The sequence below is a fragment of the Notolepis coatsorum genome (genome assembly GCF_963971535.1).
Source record: "Notolepis coatsorum genome assembly, chromosome: 14".
In the NCBI taxonomy this organism is placed as follows: Eukaryota; Metazoa; Chordata; class Actinopteri; order Aulopiformes; family Paralepididae; genus Notolepis; species Notolepis coatsorum.
This window is the reverse complement of record NC_140178.1, coordinates 105,490,174-105,508,818: the sequence shown is the minus strand read 5'-3', so window position 1 is coordinate 105,508,818 and position 18,645 is coordinate 105,490,174. Positions and strand designations below refer to the sequence as shown.

General features: G+C 46.8%; 1 protein-coding gene across 1 annotated transcript; it reads right to left on the bottom strand.

Moving 5' to 3' along the window:
• Positions 1–203: 203 nt before the first annotated feature.
• LOC311239848 (butyrophilin subfamily 1 member A1-like) lies at positions 204–18,620 on the bottom strand (the record flags this gene model as incomplete). The annotated part of the gene is made up of 3 exons (XM_084328295.1): positions 204–3,179; positions 17,798–18,170; positions 18,615–18,620. The coding sequence occupies 3 exons, from the start codon at positions 18,618–18,620 to the stop codon at positions 2,824–2,826; spliced, it is 735 nt and encodes a 244-aa protein (XP_084184421.1). The 3' UTR covers positions 204–2,823.
• Positions 18,621–18,645: the final 25 nt, after the last annotated feature.

Sequence of the window (18,645 nt, the reverse complement as noted above, 5' to 3'; positions counted from 1 at the left end):
GCCCATTGCATAGCCTTCTTGAAGTTGAATTCTGTGTTAGCTATGAAGCTGATCGTGTTATCCAAGAAAGTACCTAAATATTTGAAATCCCGCCGCTACACAAGAGACATTTGAACTCATTTCCATTTACTCCACTCTTCTTCTCTCCTTCTGGAAGAACGTCCCAGAACCCCCCCCCCCCCCCCACACCCCCTGTGCTTCTGTGAATTAAACTTTTTATCTCTACTCTTTCGTTAGATTCTTTTAAGGAGAGCATGCAGTTCACTCCCCTTAGTGTCTCTTTTTCTTTGCTGAGACGGAGACAGACCAGGAGAGAGACACAGGAGAGAAGGTTCTTTACTGAGACAGATGAGGAGGAGAGAGACACAGGAGAGAAGGTTCTTTACTGAGACAGATGAGGAGAGAGAGACACAGGAGAGAAGGTTCTTTACTGAGACAGATGAGGAGGAGAGAGACACAGGAGAGAAGGTTCTTTACTGAGACAGATGAGGAGAGAGAGACACAGGAGAGAAGGTTCTTTACTGAGACAGACCAGGAGAGAGACACAGGAGAGAAGGTTCTTTACTGAGACAGAGACAGACCAGGAGAGAGACACAGGAGAGAAGGTTCTTTACTGAGACGGAGACAGACCAGGAGAGAGACACAGGAGAGAAGGTTCTTTACTGAGACGGAGACAGAGGAGGAGAGAGACACAGGAGAGAAGGTTCTTTACTGAGACAGATGAGGAGGGAGAGACACAGGAGAGAAGGTTCTTTACTGAGACAGACCAGGAGAGAGACACAGGAGAGAAGGTTCTTTACTGAGACAGAGACAGACCAGGAGAGAGACACAGGAGAGAAGGTTCTTTACTGAGACAGAGAAGGAGAGAGACACAGGAGAGAAGGTTCTTCACTGAGACGGAGACAGACGAGGAGAGAGACACAGGAGAGAAGGTTCTTTACTGAGACGGAGACAGAGGAGGAGAGAGACACAGGAGAGAAGGTTCTTTACTGAGACAGACCAGGAGAGAGACACAGGAGAGAAGGTTCTTTACTGAGACAGACCAGGAGAGAGACACAGGAGAGAAGGTTCTTTACTGAGACAGAGGAGGAGAGAGACACAGGAGAGAAGGTTCTTTACTGAGACAGAGGAGGAGAGAGACACAGGAGAGAAGGTTCTTTACTGAGATGGAGACAGAGGAGGAGAGAGACACAGGAGAGAAGGTTCTTTACTGAGATGGAGACAGAGGAGGAGAGAGACACAGGAGAGAAGGTTCTTTACTGAGACAGAGGAGGAGAGAGACACAGGAGAGAAGGTTCTTTACTGAGACAGAGGAGGAGAGAGACACAGGAGAGAAGGTTCTTTACTGAGACGGAGACAGAGGAGGAGAGAGACACAGGAGAGAAGGTTCTTTACTGAGACAGAGGAGGAGAGAGACACAGGAGAGAAGGTTCTTTACTGAGACAGACGAGGAGAGAGAGACACAGGAGAGAAGGTTCTTTACTGAGACGGAGACAGACGAGGAGAGAGACACAGGAGAGAAGGTTCTTTACTGAGACGGAGACAGAGGAGGAGAGAGACACAGGAGAGAAGGTTCTTTACTGAGACAGAGGAGGAGAGAGACACAGGAGAGAAGGTTCTTCACTGAGACGGAGACAGACGAGGAGAGAGACACAGGAGAGAAGGTTCTTTACTGAGACAGACAAGGAGAGAGACACAGGAGAGAAGGTTCTTTACTGAGACAGAGGAGGAGAGAGACACAGGAGAGAAGGTTCTTTACTGAGACAGAGGAGGAGAGAGACACAGGAGAGAAGGTTCTTTACTGAGACGGAGACAGAGGAGGAGAGAGACACAGGAGAGAAGGTTCTTTACTGAGACAGAGGAGGAGAGAGACACAGGAGAGAAGGTTCTTTACTGAGACAGACGAGGAGAGAGAGACACAGGAGAGAAGGTTCTTTACTGAGACGGAGACAGACGAGGAGAGAGACACAGGAGAGAAGGTTCTTTACTGAGACGGAGACAGAGGAGGAGAGAGACACAGGAGAGAAGGTTCTTTACTGAGACAGAGGAGGAGAGAGACACAGGAGAGAAGGTTCTTCACTGAGACGGAGACAGACGAGGAGAGAGACACAGGAGAGAAGGTTCTTTACTGAGACAGACAAGGAGAGAGACACAGGAGAGAAGGTTCTTTACTGAGACAGAGGAGGAGAGAGACACAGGAGAGAAGGTTCTTTACTGAGACAGAGGAGGAGAGAGACACATGAGAGAAGGTTCTTTACTGAGACAGAGACAGAGGAGAGAGACACAGGAGAGAAGGTTCTTTACTGAGACAGAGGAGGAGAGAGACACAGGAGAGAAGGTTCTTTACTGAGACAGAGGAGGAGAGAGACACAGGAGAGAAGGTTCTTTACTGAGACAGACGAGGAGAGAGACACAGGAGAGAAGGTTCTTTACTGAGACAGAGGAGGAGAGAGACACAGGAGAGAAGGTTCTTTACTGAGACGGAGACAGAGGAGGAGAGAGACACAGGAGAGAAGGTTCTTTACTGAGACGGAGACAGACGAAGAGAGACACAGGAGAGAAGGTTCTGGCTGTATTCGATCCTAAGCCAGCTTGTGGCTGCAGGTAGTCTTATATATAGTCTTAACCACCCACCACAAACACATCATCTCTGACTCATGATTTTGTGCATGTCTTAAAGGTGCTATAGATAACATTCAGCCACTTGGGACAGCATGTAAACAACAACATTAATTTTGAAAAGCAATACTTTTATCCCGCACCTTTCTAAAAATCCTATGGATGTACAATACATTCTACATTAAAATGTTATCTATAGGCCCTTTAAATCATAAACCTAACCACGAGGAGTCCCACCAGAACCCACTGCGGTGTGACGGCGTTCCCCGATGACTCAAGCTCTCCTCTCCCAGGCAGCGACATGGTTTGATACGTGTGAGCGTCGGGTCGCCACAGTGAACAGTTGTAGGATTGGGACACGTCCTCCGGCTGGACGGGCAGGGTGCTCCTCACGTGGAACAGTCCCTCCTGGTCCACTCGTGTCTCGGGCGTAGACGAGTCCGTGACGTTGATGTCGCCCTTGAACCAGTGGATCGTGCCCAGCGGATAAACACCCTGGAAACTGCACTCCATCTGAGACGGGTCCTTGGAATAGTGGGACGCGGATTTCCCAGTGCATTCTGTAAGTATAAGTATATAAGTATATAAGTCTTTATTTGTCATCAGATTAACACACTGTGACAACACCATCCCTCTCTTACACTCAGGGATATACCTGGGAATATACCTGTACTAACATGTCTGTCATTCACAGCATGGCACCTTGGCAATCAGACACACCTACTACCCAGGTGTGTCAGGAGGAGGAGGCACACCTGTGTAAAAGGACTGGCTTCTCCAGGGTGGTGGTCTCTCTAGTCTCCTCCAAGCTGGTCATGACATTTTGTTCGGTTTTGTTTGTTTGGTTTTGTTTGGTTTTGTTTTGTTTGGTTTGGTTTGGTTTGGTTTGGTTTGGGTTGGTAATTACTGATAATACTGATCCACTCATTCTTTAATAATTTTTTGTAAATAGTTTAGTAGCATACTTAAATAACTTTTCTTTAAAAACCTTAAGTACTTGTGTGGTCTCCCTTGTTTTTCTGTGTACCTTGAGTTTGGTTCATGACACACACACACACACACACACACACACACACACACACACACACACACACACACACACACACACACACACACACACACACACACACACACACACACACACACACACACACACACACACACACACACACACACACACACACACACATGCACTGAGTCGCTGACGAAATGTCTCTCTGCACCTCCCATCCCGTCATCCTTCCCCCCAAAGGCAGCCGGGAGCAGACGAGGGCTAGTCAAGTCAAGTCAAGTCAAGTCAAGAGATTTATTTGTCACGGCATACAAGTATACAATGAAATGCGGGTGGTCTTGCCCGCAACGATGTGCAAATAACATATAATAGAATCAACATTGTGCAATAAACAAGTAACATTGTGCAATAAACAAGTAACATGTTAGGGCATATCGGTATATGTACATAAGTTATTTACAGAGCATGGAGGACATACTAGGTCCTTTGGTAGTGTCTTTCTGTACATGCTAATTTATACAATCTCCGGTTATACTATACTGTTACGATTCTGGTTCTTGACTACGGTCGGGAACCTCCCACTTTCTCTGTCATCTGTCACTTGATTACTGTCACTTGTTTTCCCTGTCATTTAGTGCTGTACATTAGGGGTTGGCTTCTGATTGGCTGTCACGGGGGTGTGTGTGGAATGTTGGTATTTGGTGGCTATATAACATTCCTTTTCTCTGCTTGTCATTTGTCAGGTCTTCACTATAGGCGTTCGGAGATAACGCGGGCGGTTCCAATTCTGGACCACCACTAAGCTCCATTATCTAATTCTCTCGTTCCCTTGCCTTGGCATAGTATCCTAGTATTACTCTTTGTGTTCTTTACTATTAAAGTCGAACCTGTTCAAGAGTATACCTTCTCCGTCTCTGTGATTGCCTACAACAATTGGAACTCACCTACCTCCATCCTGACACTATACTATTTTTAAAGTGACCTTTCCTTAGTGGCCATAAGTGTGGGCGTGTGCAGCATGAGTGTGTGCTTGCTCATGTTAAAGTGGCTGCTAGTGTGTGAGCGTGTACAGTGTGTGTGTTGTGTGTGTGCTCATGTGTGCTTGTGTGTGGAGAGTTCAGTGTTCAGGGCTCTGATGGCCTGGGGGAAGAAGCTGAGCCGAAGTCTCTCTGTCCTTGCAGCTGATGTTTGCAGGCGTCTGCCTGACCTGAGCAGCATGAACAGGCTGTTGTTGGGGTGGTGTGGGTCTTTCATTATTCTGCAGGCTCTGGATTTGCACCTCTTGTTGTATAGAACCTGCAGGGGTGGTAGTGCAATACCCGTGGTACGCTCAGCTGAGCGCACCACTCTCTGTAGGGCCTTCTTGTCCTGTGCCGTGCTGTTTCCATACCAGGCAGTGATGTTTCCAGTCAAGATGCTCTCTACAGCTCCGGAGTAGAAGGACTGGAGTATCTTCCCAGATACTCTGAACTTTTTAACTGTCTCAGGTGGTAGAGGCGTTGCTTCGCCTTTTTTACAACTGAGTCAAGTCAAGTCAAGAGTTTTATTTGTCACGGCATACAAGTATACAATGAAATGCGGGTGGTCTTGCCCGCAACGATGTGCAATACAGTGGTACAACATATAATAGAATCCAATAAAACAACATTGTGCAATAACAGGTAACAGGTAACATGGTGTGACATCTCGGTATCTGTACATAGTTATTTACAGAGCATATAGGACATGCTAGGTAGCTTTGGTAGTGCAATACACTGTTACTGTTGCTATACTAATTTAAAGTGGCCTTTCCTTTTGGCAATAAGTGTGGGTGAGTGTGGCATGAGTGTGTGCCCGCTCATGTTAAAGTGTTAAAGTGGCTGCTAGTGCACAGCGTGCGTGTCGTGTGTGTGCTCATGTGTGCTTGTGTGTGGATAGTTCAGTGTTCTGTGGCACTCAATGTTCATTGTTCAAGGCTCTGATGGCCTGGGGGAAGAAGCTGAGCCTAAGCCTCTCTGTCCTAGTAGCTGGGGTTCGCAGGCGTCTGCCTGACCTCAGCAGCTGGAACAGGCTGTTATTGGGGTGGTGGGGGTCTTTCATTATTCTGCAGGCTCTGGATTTGCACCTCTTGTTGTATAGAACCTGCAGGGGAGGTAGTGCAATACCCGTGGTACGCTCGGCTGAGCGCACCACTCTCTGTAGGGCCTTCTTGTCCTGTGCCGTGCTGTTTCCATACCAGGCAGTGATGTTTCCGGTCAAGATGCTCTCTACAGCTCCTGAGTAGAAGGACTGGAGTATCTTCCCCGATACTCTGAACTTCCTTAACTGTCTCAGGTGGTAGAGGCGCTGCTTTGCCTTCTTTACTACTGTGTCTATGTGTGTTGACCATGTCAGATCCTCTGAGATGTGGACCCCCAGGTACTTAAAGCTGCTCACCCTGTCCACGGTAGCCCCGTTAATCCTCAGTGGTGTGTGTGTCTCCTGCTGTCCTCTCCTATAATCCACGATCAGCTCCTTGGGTTTACCAATGTTCAGGAGCAGGCTGTTGTCCTGGCACCAGCGTTCCAGTACCTCAACCTCCTCCCGGTAGGCCTTCTCGTCGTTGTCCGAGATCAGCCCCACCACCACGTGTCGTCTGCGAACTTCACTATGGAGTTGGAGCTGAACTTGGCCACACAATCGTGTGTGTAGAGTGAGTACAGCAGGGGGCTCAGAACAAAGCCCTGGGGGGACCCGATGCTCCGGGTGATGGTGTTGGAGGTCTGACCCCCCACCCTGACCGCCTGGGGTCTTTCGCTCAGAAAGTCCAGTACCCAGGCGCTCAGGGCGGAGCTCAGACCCAGCTCGATCAGCTTGTCCACCAGTCTGGTGGGGACTATGGTGTTGAACGCTGAGCTGTAGTCAATGAACAACAGTCTCACATAGCCCCCCTTCTGACGGTCAAGGTGAGAGAGGGTGCTGTGCAGTACCTGGGTGTTACGTATTACTTTCACATGGTGGAGGGATACTTACTGTCTGTGGTGCATATTCACATGGTGGTTAAGTGTGCTGTCACTAATTGGTGGTTTAATTGACACACTGTTTCTTCCTGTTTTTGCTTGTGTTAAAATGGCCGCTTTTTAATTGATCACAGGTGTGGTGATGAGGCACCACGCCCTACAAATGCAGAGTGCAGGCAGCAGTCAAGTCTCCCCCACTTCACAGGAGATGTCACAGCTCTCCAGCGTCTCACCTGCTCTCTTTGTTTTGTTGTACATTCGGCTTGTTCTTCCTTTTGCTATTAGTTTTGTTAGTTAACTTTGGAGACTGGAACACCCAGCTCCCACTATTTCTGTCCATTTAGTTAGTTGTAAATAAATAGTTATTTTTGATACACCTTTGTCCAGTGTCCTGTGTCCACCACGTCGCATTCAAGGCCTTGACGAGCCATATTTTAGGCTTGAATGTAACATGGGGGCTCTAGCCGGTCTACAAACAGGTAAGTATGCTCTTCATTTATAATTTGATTTGACTACTGGTATGCTTTAAAATATTTAGTTTAGTGGACACCACAGGTAGGTAATTTCATTGTTTTCTGGCTGTTGTTAGCCTCCTGTGTACCACGTACTCCTGGGGCAGTCAAAGAAGTGATCTTTGGCTGGTAGCAGGTGTGGTTGAAGAAAGCTAGGTCTACAGTGCATTAGCTTTCAGTATAGGTAGGTTAGGGGGCCGGGAAATGTAATTAGTGTGTTTTGGATGCTGAACAATATCCCTTGTTGTGGATTGATTGTAGTGTTGCCTTGTATTAGTAATTAATTAATTGGTTGATTAATTACTTTATTATTAATATTGTTGTTGTATTCGTTTGTTGTCGTTTACTGTGACTAATAGACAATGACGTTGGACATTGATGACTTTATTGCAGAGCCAACACTGGCTAAGGTAAAAAAATGTTCAAAGGATGAGTTACTACAGGTGGCAGCAAGGTTTTCAATAGACCTCGATGCAGGCCAGAAAAAGGAGAACTTGGTAGGTCAATTAATTGAGGAACTGAGTACACTAAAGGTTTTTGGTGTGGCTGCAGGTAGAACTCTGGAGGAGGAGGGAGAAGGCTTTGAGCTACCGCGTGGGCGAGATATGGAGCTTAGAACAGCGCGTGAGCTTGCAGCTGTTAACAAGGCAGACCGTGAGGACCTTGAAGCTAGTGAGATAAGGAGAGCAGCTGCAGCAGCTACAGCAGCAGCTACAGCAGCTACAGCAGCAGCTACAGCAGCAGCTACAGCAGCTACAGCAGCAGCTGCAGCCAGAGCGGAACGTGAGGCCCAGGAAGCTATTGAGGTGGCACGGGAGGTACGCGCCCAGGCAGCATATGACCGGGAGATGGCGATGCGTAATGCGGGTGGTGCTGGTGCTATACATGTGCATCGGGAGCCGGGTTTTGATATGGCTAGGCAGAAAAGCATGGTTCCGTTTTTTTTGGAAAGGGACGTCGATAGTTTTTTTTTATTATTTGAGGACATAGCTGGCAGTTGCGGCTGGCCAGCGGATAAATGGACTATCCTCATGCAGAGTGCTTTGCGCGGTAAGGCACAGATCGTGTATGCGTCGATGTATCCTGATAATAAGGATTATGCTTTGGTGAAACAGGCTATCCTTAAAGCCTATGAATTGGTCCCTGAGGCTTACCGACAGAAATTCCGCAATTTGAGGAAACAGAACTCTCAGTCTTTTGTGGAGTTTGTGAAGGAAAAGCGGTTGCTTTTTGACCGGTGGTGTGCAGCAGAAAAGGTCACCACAGTGGAGGAGATTAGGGACCTAATCTTATTAGAGGAATTCAAGGTGTATGGCGTATCTGAGGATATTGCTATGTACTTAAATGAGAGGAAAGTCAGGACCTGTTCAGCAGCAGCGGTCCTGGCTGATGAGTATGTTTTGACCCACAGGACGTCTTTTGAGAGACGGAGCCATCCTGGGCATGATGTGGGGAGGCCGAAATGGACTCCTAACAGGCCTGTGGTCTCCAGCGCTGGGGGTGGTGTGAGGTTTAGTGGGCCAGGGGTAAGTAAGGATAATAAGGATAATCGGACATGCAATGGTTGTGGGCAACTGGGACACATTGTGGATAACTGTTATCGTTTGCACCCTGAGAAGCGCCCAAATGTTAGGCCACCTAAACCAGTGTTGTTAATAGTGGGACCTGTTGCTCTGTCTCCACTAGGGGTCTCTGATGCAGTGGTTCATGACCTTTACACGCCCTTCAAGAGTAAGGGGTTTGTTTCTCTGACAGAGGGAGGTCCTAAGGTGCCTGTGACTATTCTCCGTGATACTGGTGCGTCACAATCTTTTATCCGGAGTGGTGTCCTGCCCTTTACGAGCAGCTCTGAGTTGGATGCTGGGATTGTGGTTAAGGCTTTTGGAATGCACACAATGAGTGTCCCTCTGCATAATTTGTTTCTTGAATGTGCCCTTGTGTCAGGCCCGGTGACTATCGGGGTGGCGGCTGACAAGATCCCTATGGAAGGGGTAACGCTGCTCCTTGGTAACGACCTGGCTGGAGGGAAGGTGCTTGTGAGGCCCGAGGTGACATGTGTGCCAGATACACAAGTGGCAGGTGATGATCTGGCGAGGCAGTATCCCGGGGTTTTCACAACCTGTGCGGTAACTCGAGCTATGGCTATGAGAGAGTTGGATGAGGAGAATGTTGATAGTGATGTTAACCTGTGCGACACCATTCTTAATGGGGGGCAGGAGGTATCCAGGGAGGATCCGCATAGTGATGCTGTGTATTCTTCTGTGAGTGAGAATTGTGCTTTGCCTGAGCTGGTGATACCGGGGAATGGCGGTGAACACCGGGGCTAGCTGGTTGGCACTGGACTTAAGTATGCGTCCTGTTATACCATCTGGGCCAGCAGCCTTCCTGGTGTTCACCTGCATAAATGCTCTTCTCACACTGTGTTCCGACAACTATGTGTGTTGTCCATGTCAGATCCTCTGCGATGTGGACCCCCAGGTACTTAAAGCTGCTCACCCTGTCCACGGTAGCCCCGTTAATCCTCAGTGGTGTGTGTGTCTCCTGCTGTCCTCTCCTGCACCGCGCCCGGGGACCAATCCAAGTGCTCCTGTCCGTCTTCGTCAGGGACGAAGCGACAGCGTTAGCGATCTGTTGTGCATGTTTTTCCATTGGGTTTATCTTATCGGGAGGGGAAACCCTTGCGAGCACGGGGAGAGAACATGCAAACTCCACACAGAAAGGCCCGGGAGATACCCCCCACCTTAGTAACTGGCAACACGGCAACCTGGTCCCCAAGCAGGAATCGAACCCGCAATCTTCTAGCTGTGAGGCGACAGTGTTAACCACTACCACCGTGCCGCCTATAGAGTTGTGGTTTAGTCTGTGGTGTGTCACTCCTATCCTAACCTTCATACTCTCTTTTACTATTATGCACTTTGCTACTAAGTAATATACTGTGCCTATAGGCTTACTACTATGCTAATATGTCTATACTACTATGCTAATACGTATATACTACTATGCTAATATGTGTATACTACTATGCTAATAAGTCTATACTACTATGCTAATATGTGTATACTACTATGCTAATAAGTCTATACTACTATACTACTATGCTAATATGTCTATACTACTATGCTAATACGTATATACTACTATGCTAATATGTGTATACTACTATGCTAATACGTCTATACTACTATACTACTATGCTAATATGTGTATACTACTATGCTAATACGTCTATACTACTATACTACTATGCTAATATGTCTATACTACTATGCACTCAGTGTAGCACTCACCTACGACACTGTTTGACGAACAATATCACTTAGCTGCCAGAGTTGTACCCTTCCCTTCCTGCTGACTTTTATACAACTAAGGTGCTTTGGATAAAAGCATCAGATAAATTACTAAATGTAAAATGTACTATCAACCTATCAAGTTGATATCAAGCCCAGATTCCTTTTTTCTCCGCCTGTGGCGAAAATGAAATGTTCCTCTTCCCATCCCCAGTAATGTTGTAAAATTGTGTAAAATTATGTTTCACCAAAAAGATTTTCAGTTTTTGTTGCTAACACTAAATGACGCTAACACACTGACACTGATGACGCCAGGTGACCTGGTCTGCAATTCTAAGCTAGTTTTGACCAGCGATTTTAACTGCCACTTCGAAATTCTAAATCTTATCAGAGAGATAAATGTATATTCGAAGTCCTTGTTCATGGGACCACAGCCTGCATGAACCACAGACGAAGTGATTTGAACTTTTAACTGTCAATGATCTGTTCCGCTTCATGTATTAATGTACATACCATGTCATTGTATTTGGTTGTTTGTTTGATGTGTGTTTTAAGAATGTCCCTTACCCCTGTGATGCACAGTATGTATCGTCTATCTCTTTTGTATTTAATTTAATTAAATAAAATTGTATTCTTTAATTTTTTTGTTCCTTTCCCCTGTTATCCTTCGAGAGGTCCTTTGTCCTCTTGCCAGGCCGTCACTGGTCAAAAGAAGAACACCCCTCTTGCCAGGCCGTCACTGGTTAAAAGAAGAACACCCCTCTTGCCAGGCCGTCACTGGTTAAAAGAAGAACACCCCTCTTGCCAGGCCGTCACTGGTCAAAAGAAGAACACCCCTCTTGCCAGGCCGTCACTGGTTAAAAGAAGAACACCCCTCTTGCCAGGCCGTCACTGGTTAAAAGAAGAACACCCCTCTTGCCAGGCCGTCACTGGTTAAAAGAAGAACACCCCTCTTGCCAGGCCGTCACTGGTCAAAAGAAGAACACCCCTCTTGCCAGGCCGTCACTGGTTAAAAGAAGAACACCCCTCTTGCCAGGCCGTCACTGGTTAAAAGAAGAACACCCCTCTTGCCAGGCCGTCACTGGTTAAAAGAAGAACACCCCTCTTGCCAGGCCGTCACTGGTTAAAAGAAGAACACCCCTCTTGCCAGGCCGTCACTGGTTAAAAGAAGAACACCCCTCTTGCCAGGCCGTCACTGGTTAAAAGAAGAACACCCCTCGCTCGTGTTTTTTTCCGCTCCCCTGTATTTTTCGACCCACTCGCTTGCCCCTGTTTTTCTTTTGTTGTTTTTGACTGCCTCGGCGCACCACATAATGCAACGCGGTAAGACCCCGTTTACATTGTTAAACCCACTCACATAGACCCCAGCATACAGACACATTGATTCATTTACATACATCATATTCCAGGCTTCCGCCTACACACACTACACCACCACCACCGTCGTCTGTTTGTTCTGTTGTTTTGTTTTTGTTCTGTATTTTGTGTAAATAAATACACGCCGGTTGGCGTTTTTTCCCCTTTGAACCTGTTGTTTTTACGGGTCCCGTTCCTCTGTTCCCAATAACACCATGGACAACAGCCCTCGAGCCCCAGAGATGACTGTAAGTAGCAGAGAGAGATGATTGTAAATAGCAGAGAGAGATGATTGTAAGTAGCAGAGAGAGATGACTGTAAGTAGCAGAGAGAGATGATTGTAAGTAGCAGAGAGAGATGACTGTAAGTAGCAGAGAGAGATGACTGTAAGTAGCAGAGAGAGATGACTGTAAGTAGCAGAGAGAGATGATTGTAAATAGCAGAGAGAGGTGACTGTAAGTAGCAGAGATAGATGACTGTAAGTAGCAGAGAGAGATGATTGTAAGTAGCAGAGAGAGATGACTGTAAGTAGCAGAGAGAGATGATTGTAAATAGCAGAGAGGGGTGACTGTAAGTAGCAGAGATAGATGACTGTAAGTAGCAGAGAGAGATGACTGTAAGTAGCAGAGAGAGATGACTGTAAGTAGCAGAGAGAGATGACTGTAAGTAGCAGAGAGAGATGATTGTAAATAGCAGAGAGAGATGACTGTAAGTAGCAGAGAGAGATGACTGTAAGTAGCAGAGAGAGATGATTGTAAATAGCAGAGAGAACGCTTGCGCTGCTTTGGCCGCACTGAATCCCTAATAGGTGACGGGCGGACCCATCGCCTTTTGGGTATAAACTCAAAAGTCCCAAACGGAAAGAATAATCCGATTCCACGCGGTTGTAGTCGAGATTTGGGGCAACATTTGGATACAAAAACCTCATTGTAGGCTCCTATTTAAGGGGAGGAGCCATTTGAATGAAAAACGCAGATGCCATTTTGACAGGCATTTCTCCAACAAATCATCAACTGATATATTATATATATTTTTTATTTATTATTTTTTTATAATTTCTTTTTAATTTTCTTTAAAAAAAAAATCTCTAAAAAAGAACCCTTTTCTTTAGGGGGAGGGTGTGACGACCCCCACTCTACCTGCTAAATGGAGAGTCTGACTCACCAGGAAGCATGGTGGAGTGGGTGGCTCATTAACTGTATGAGACTCACCTCAATGCTCAAAAGACAGTGGAGATGGTAGTGGATTTCAGGAAGAAAGCAGCCCTGCCCCCTCCCATCATACTGGGAGGCACTCAGGTGACCTCTGTGGAGTCATGCCGATTCCTCGGCATGACCATCTCCCGGGATTTGAAGTGGGAGCTCAACATCACGGGCCTGCTCAAGAAGGCCCAGGGGAGGATGTTCTTCCTCCGGCAGTTGAAGAAATATAAACTGCCGAGGACCATGATGGCCCAATTCTACACGGCCATCATTGAGTCCATCCTCACCCACTCCATCATCTCCTGGTTCCCTGCTGCAGCGGCAAAAGATCTTGCCAAGCTGCAGCGGGTGATTCGCTCCGCGGAGAGGGTGATTGGCTGTCCCCTGCCCTCCCTCAGGTCCCTGCACGACTCCAGGGCGCTGAAGAGGGCGAGAAAGATCATGGCCGACCCATCCCACCCCGGTCACAGCCTCTTCACCCTGCTCCCCTCTGGGAGAAGGCTGAGGATCCCAAAGGCTGTGAAAGCTCGACACAGACTGAGCTTCTTCCCCTCAGCCGCCAGGCTGATCAATGCCTCAGGCCCCCCCCCCCCCCCCCTCGGTACCCCCCCCCCCCCCCCTCTGCCCCCAAGTGACACTGGCACAATGACATTGACTGCACTGCACTAGTCCGTACTGGATCTCTGCACACTTCACTTTATATATATATATATATATATATATGTATTTTATTTATTGATTAATCCCCCACTGCACTGTTTTCGTTTCTTGTCTGTGTTGGTGTTTGTTTACTGTGAAAAAAGAAAGAATGCATACACTGTATTGCTGCAACAATTACCAATGTGTTTTACACAAATGGCTCAATAAAGGAATCTGAATCTGAATCTGAATCTGTGCAGAGCAGAGCTGCCTGCACCTCAATATATGTGTCTCGTTCTAATTCCCTCTCTGTCTGCTTTCTCCACTCCCAGGCACAGGTTGTACCAACACCCGAGCTGCACCCTTTTGACATATTATAGCACTGATACTTACACCAAACACACACCACAGCATACTTACTCACTCATCCACACACTGCACTCACCACTGATTCTAATACAAAACATTTCATTGTTCATGTGCTTATGTCTTTGTTTGTTTAAATAAATCATTTTTTGTTAAATTGTTATCACGTGTGGACTCCCTATTTGTCATAAATTACCTGTTTGTGACACGAGCTAGCGTCAGTACCTGGCCACTCTATTTGCAGTTAGCCTATTTAGCTGATGTCGGCCGTTGGCTCCTTGCTACTTTGTTTTCTCTGGTATAGACCCTCTTCTCTTTGGATTTAAGTGTTGATCTTTGTCCTTTTGGATCTATGTATATTCATGTTGCCATTGTGAAGTTATCCTTTCCTTCTGTTTTGTTCTTCCATTAAAAGTTGAATATCCTTTAGGGGCTCATCTTAGCTGTCTTGCTTATCTCTCTCTCTCTCTCTCTCTCTGTCTGGACCACAGACCCATCTCTCTCTCTCTCTCTCTCTCTCTCTCTCTCTCTCTCTGTCTGGACCACAGACTCATCTCTCTCTCTCTCTGGACCACAGACTCTCTCTGTCTGGATCATCACAGACTCTCTCTCTCTCTCTCTCTCTCTCTCTCTCTCTCTCTCTCTCTCTCTCTCTCTGAGCATTGCATTGCTTATAGTTGTCAATTGTGTCGGTCAGTTCATTGCAATTTTTCCTTCAGTCACATTTAGTTTTATCCTGCACCTGGCCTAAAACAGGTTGGATGTGCACACAGCTGCTCTATTGTGTTTGTAGCAGAGCAACCATACCTGAAGCCTTGTAAACAAAGACATCAACACTAGAGTGTGTATTTCTATCTACACATGTAAGTACAGCCAAAGCATTCCCATTGCTAGGCAAAAACTCCACCTGTTTTCTACACTGCTTCTTCCCTTGCTGGATTTTCTGCATTACTGCCACTTGTACATGTGTGTTGTGGAGAAATTTGTACGATAACACTGTATATTGACTGTAGAACGGGAGCTCTCTCTTGCTCTCTCTCTCTCTCTCTCTCTCTCTCTCTCTCTCTCTCTCTCTTGCTATATGTTGACTGTATCATGCCCAGCCTCGCGTTTAAATCTTGCACAGGGCCTCGCATTTCTCCCAGGCGGCCCTGTGTTGGCTACAATTTGAGTGGCTGTTTGTTCTACCAATTGAATGTATCCTCTGGGACTTTGGCTTTTTGTGAGGGAAGAAACTGTGTTCTGAACAGCATTGTGGGCGGGGCTCCCATTTCATTACATTAAACTGTGTTCTGAACAGCATTGTGGGCGGAGATCCCGTTTGATTACATTAAACTGTGTTCTGAACAGCATTGTGGGCGGGGCTCCCGTTTGATTACATTAAACTGTGTTCTGAACAGCATTGTGGGCGGAGCTCCCGTTTGATTACATTAAACTGTGTTCTGAACAGCATTGTGGGCGGAGCTCCCGTTTGATTACATTAAACTGTGTTCTGAACAGCATTGTGGGCGGGCTCCCGTTTGATTATATTAAACTGTGTTCTGAACAGCATTGTGGGCGGGGCTCCCGTTTGATTACATTAAACTGTGTTCTGAACAGCATTGTGGGCGGAGCTCCCGTTTGATTACATTAAACTGTGTTCTGAACAGCATTGTGGGCGGGGCTCCCGTTTGATTACATTAAACTGTGTTCTGAACAGCATTGTGGGCGGGGCTCCCGTTTGATTACATTAAACTGTGTTCTGAACAGCATTGTGGGCGGGCTCCTGTTTGATTATATTAAACTGTGTTCTGAACAGCATTGTGGGCGGGGCTCCCGTTTGTTCAGTGGTTCTCAAACTTTTTACACCAAGTACCACCTGAGAACGTAGCTGGCTCTCCAAGTACCACCATATGACCGGCGTTAAAATACAGTCTATTCAGCTATGCACAGTTCACGCAGGAGGCAAATGTATTCCTAATACCATTATTTATTTACTTTTGTCAGACACAGCCACAATGTACAAAGGGATAGCACTAGAACTAGCAAACGCTTCCACACAACTCATACAATGCAAGGGGCATTGAGAACATAATAACTAACATTCTCACATAGCAAGTGAGAAAATTAAGAACAACTGTATTTCAGCAAATGTACTTAATTCTCTCTCTCTCTCTCTCTCTCTCTCTCTCTCTCTCTCTCTCTCTCTCTCTCTCTCTCTCTCTCCTCACACAGCAAGCAATTGTCCGTCATTCTCTCTCACACGCACACACACACACACACACACACACACACACACACACACACACACACACACACACACACACACACACACACACACACAATTATTTTGTTACAAAAACTTAATTTCCTGCATTCTGGTGTAGGAATTTTTACCCTTTAAATGCCAGTGTTTGTGATGGGCATCACAAATTATTGTAAAAAAGAAAAGAAAACACATATTCAATACATTTTTGAATGTTTACCCTTTAAATGCCAGTTTGTGTGATGGCATCACAAATTATTGTTAAAAAAAACACACAAAAAGTAAAATATTTTGAATATATCAAATGCAAAGTAAATTTTTCTGGGGGGGATTATTACAGCCAGTGGGAGTATTTCATTTTTCATTACAAAAAATCTAAAAAGATAAATGGTTATGATCAGGGCTGAAGTTGAATTAAAGATTTATGACTGTTTAGACTGCATTACCCTCTGTCACAGTGATCTCCTGGTTGTTCCCCACTTAGGTTATCTAACTATCGTGCCTCCGCAACCAGAAACACTGGCCTGGCCGCGTCTATATTAAAGGCAGCCCAAGAGTGCTTCCGCATTGGCGTTTTGCGCTCTGATTGGCCGAGCGTGCGCATGAGCCGCGACGCGCTCCTCTAGCCAGGAATCGAAACTCCGTTTAAGCTCCAGAGAGCGAGGCTGAAAATCCGCAGTTCTTGCCCCACTGATGGGAGCCGAATCCCGGATCCGAGTTTTCTGATGAATACCCCCAAAATATGGAGGTCCCGAACGCAATTAAGTATTGATTACGCCGTAACGAATCATTAAAAAATATATACTGTTAACTGGAGTATGTTGTTTCTTTACATATATGTTGGATTAGAGAATTGGTTTGTCATGACAATCCAATAAAAAATTGCGATTTACCCGGTGGTACAATGAACGGTGGGGCTGGGCTGGGGCGCGCAGTGCTCCCCACGGACGCGCGCTCGTCCACAGCATCGCCATCGGTCAACCGCCGCCGCCTGGGTGCACCGCGCGCCCCAGCCCAGCCCCACCGTTCATTGTACCACCGGGTAAATCGCAATTTTTTATTGGATTGTCATGACAAACCAATTCTCTAATCCAACATATATGTAAAGAAACAACATACTCCAGTTAACGGTATATTTTTTTAATGATTCGTTATGGCGTAATCAATACTTAATTGCGTTCGGGACCTCCATATTTTGGGGTATTCATCAGAAAACTCGGATCCGGGATTCGGCTCCCATCAGTGGGGCAAGAACTGCGGATTTTCAGCCTCGCTCTCTGGAGCTTAAACGGAGTTTCGATTCCTGGCTAGAGGAGCGCGTCGCGGTATATTTTTTTAATGATTCGTTACGGCGTAATCAATACTTAATTGCGTTCGGGACCTCCATATTTTGGGGGTATTCATCAGAAAACAGCATTGTGGGCGGAGCTCCCGTTTGATTACATTAAACTGTGTTCTGAACAAGCATTGTGGGCGGGCTCCCGTTGGACTACATTACGGCATAACCTTTGACCTCCCTACTCTGACACACCGCATGCTATAATTGTCACGTTTTTTTTTTAACTGCGTCAATAAGCTCACCTTGCAGTTTCACCTGGGTGCTGCTTCTGTCTATCGCCAGATTGGAGTGCAGCTTGCAGATGTATTCTCCCTGGTTGACCGGCTTCATGTCGGTGAGAGTCAGGACGAGCTGGTGACCCGAGGAGCCCGCGGTGCACGGCGCCCCGTCCTCCCGGACCACGCCTCTCTCCAGCCTGCAGAGCTCCCGCTCCGTCCTCTTCTCCACCCAGAAGAGCTTCACGCTGGTGAATTCATCGTTCACCGCCGTGGCGCCGCAGGTGAGGGTCACCTTCCTGCCACACTGAGCCAACACCTCGGGGTCCGTCTCCAGCTTTACACCTCTCTTGAACTCGCGGATGAATGAGTCATTGGAGGCGGGGCCGAACGGATTGCACTGGATTGGGGGGGGGATTGGGGGAGGGAGGGAGAGGGAGAGGGAGAGAGATAGAGGGAGGGAGATAGAGGGAGGGAGAGAGAGGGAGGGAGAGAGAGAGAGAGAGAGGGAGAGAGAGAGAGGGAGAGAGAGAGAGAGAGAGAGAGAGAGAGAGAGAGAGAGAGAGAGAGAGAGAGAGAGAGAGAGGGAAAGGGAGAGGGAGGAGGGAGAGGGAGAGGGAGAGGGAGAGAGAGAGGGGGTATTAGCTGCAAATTATGTTGACTGTTATGTTGATTGACTGTCATACAATAAAAGAACAAGCTTGAATTGAATTTAATTGAGAGGATCTTCTGGAGACAGAAAGTCATTCTTACTGTTTGTTTTATAATGCTTGGATTGCCAGATGGGTGAGCTTTGCCACATGCTGTATGGGGTACAGTGAGTGCAATAAACCATTTAGCGTACTTCCATGTGATCGACAACTTAACTTTGACCT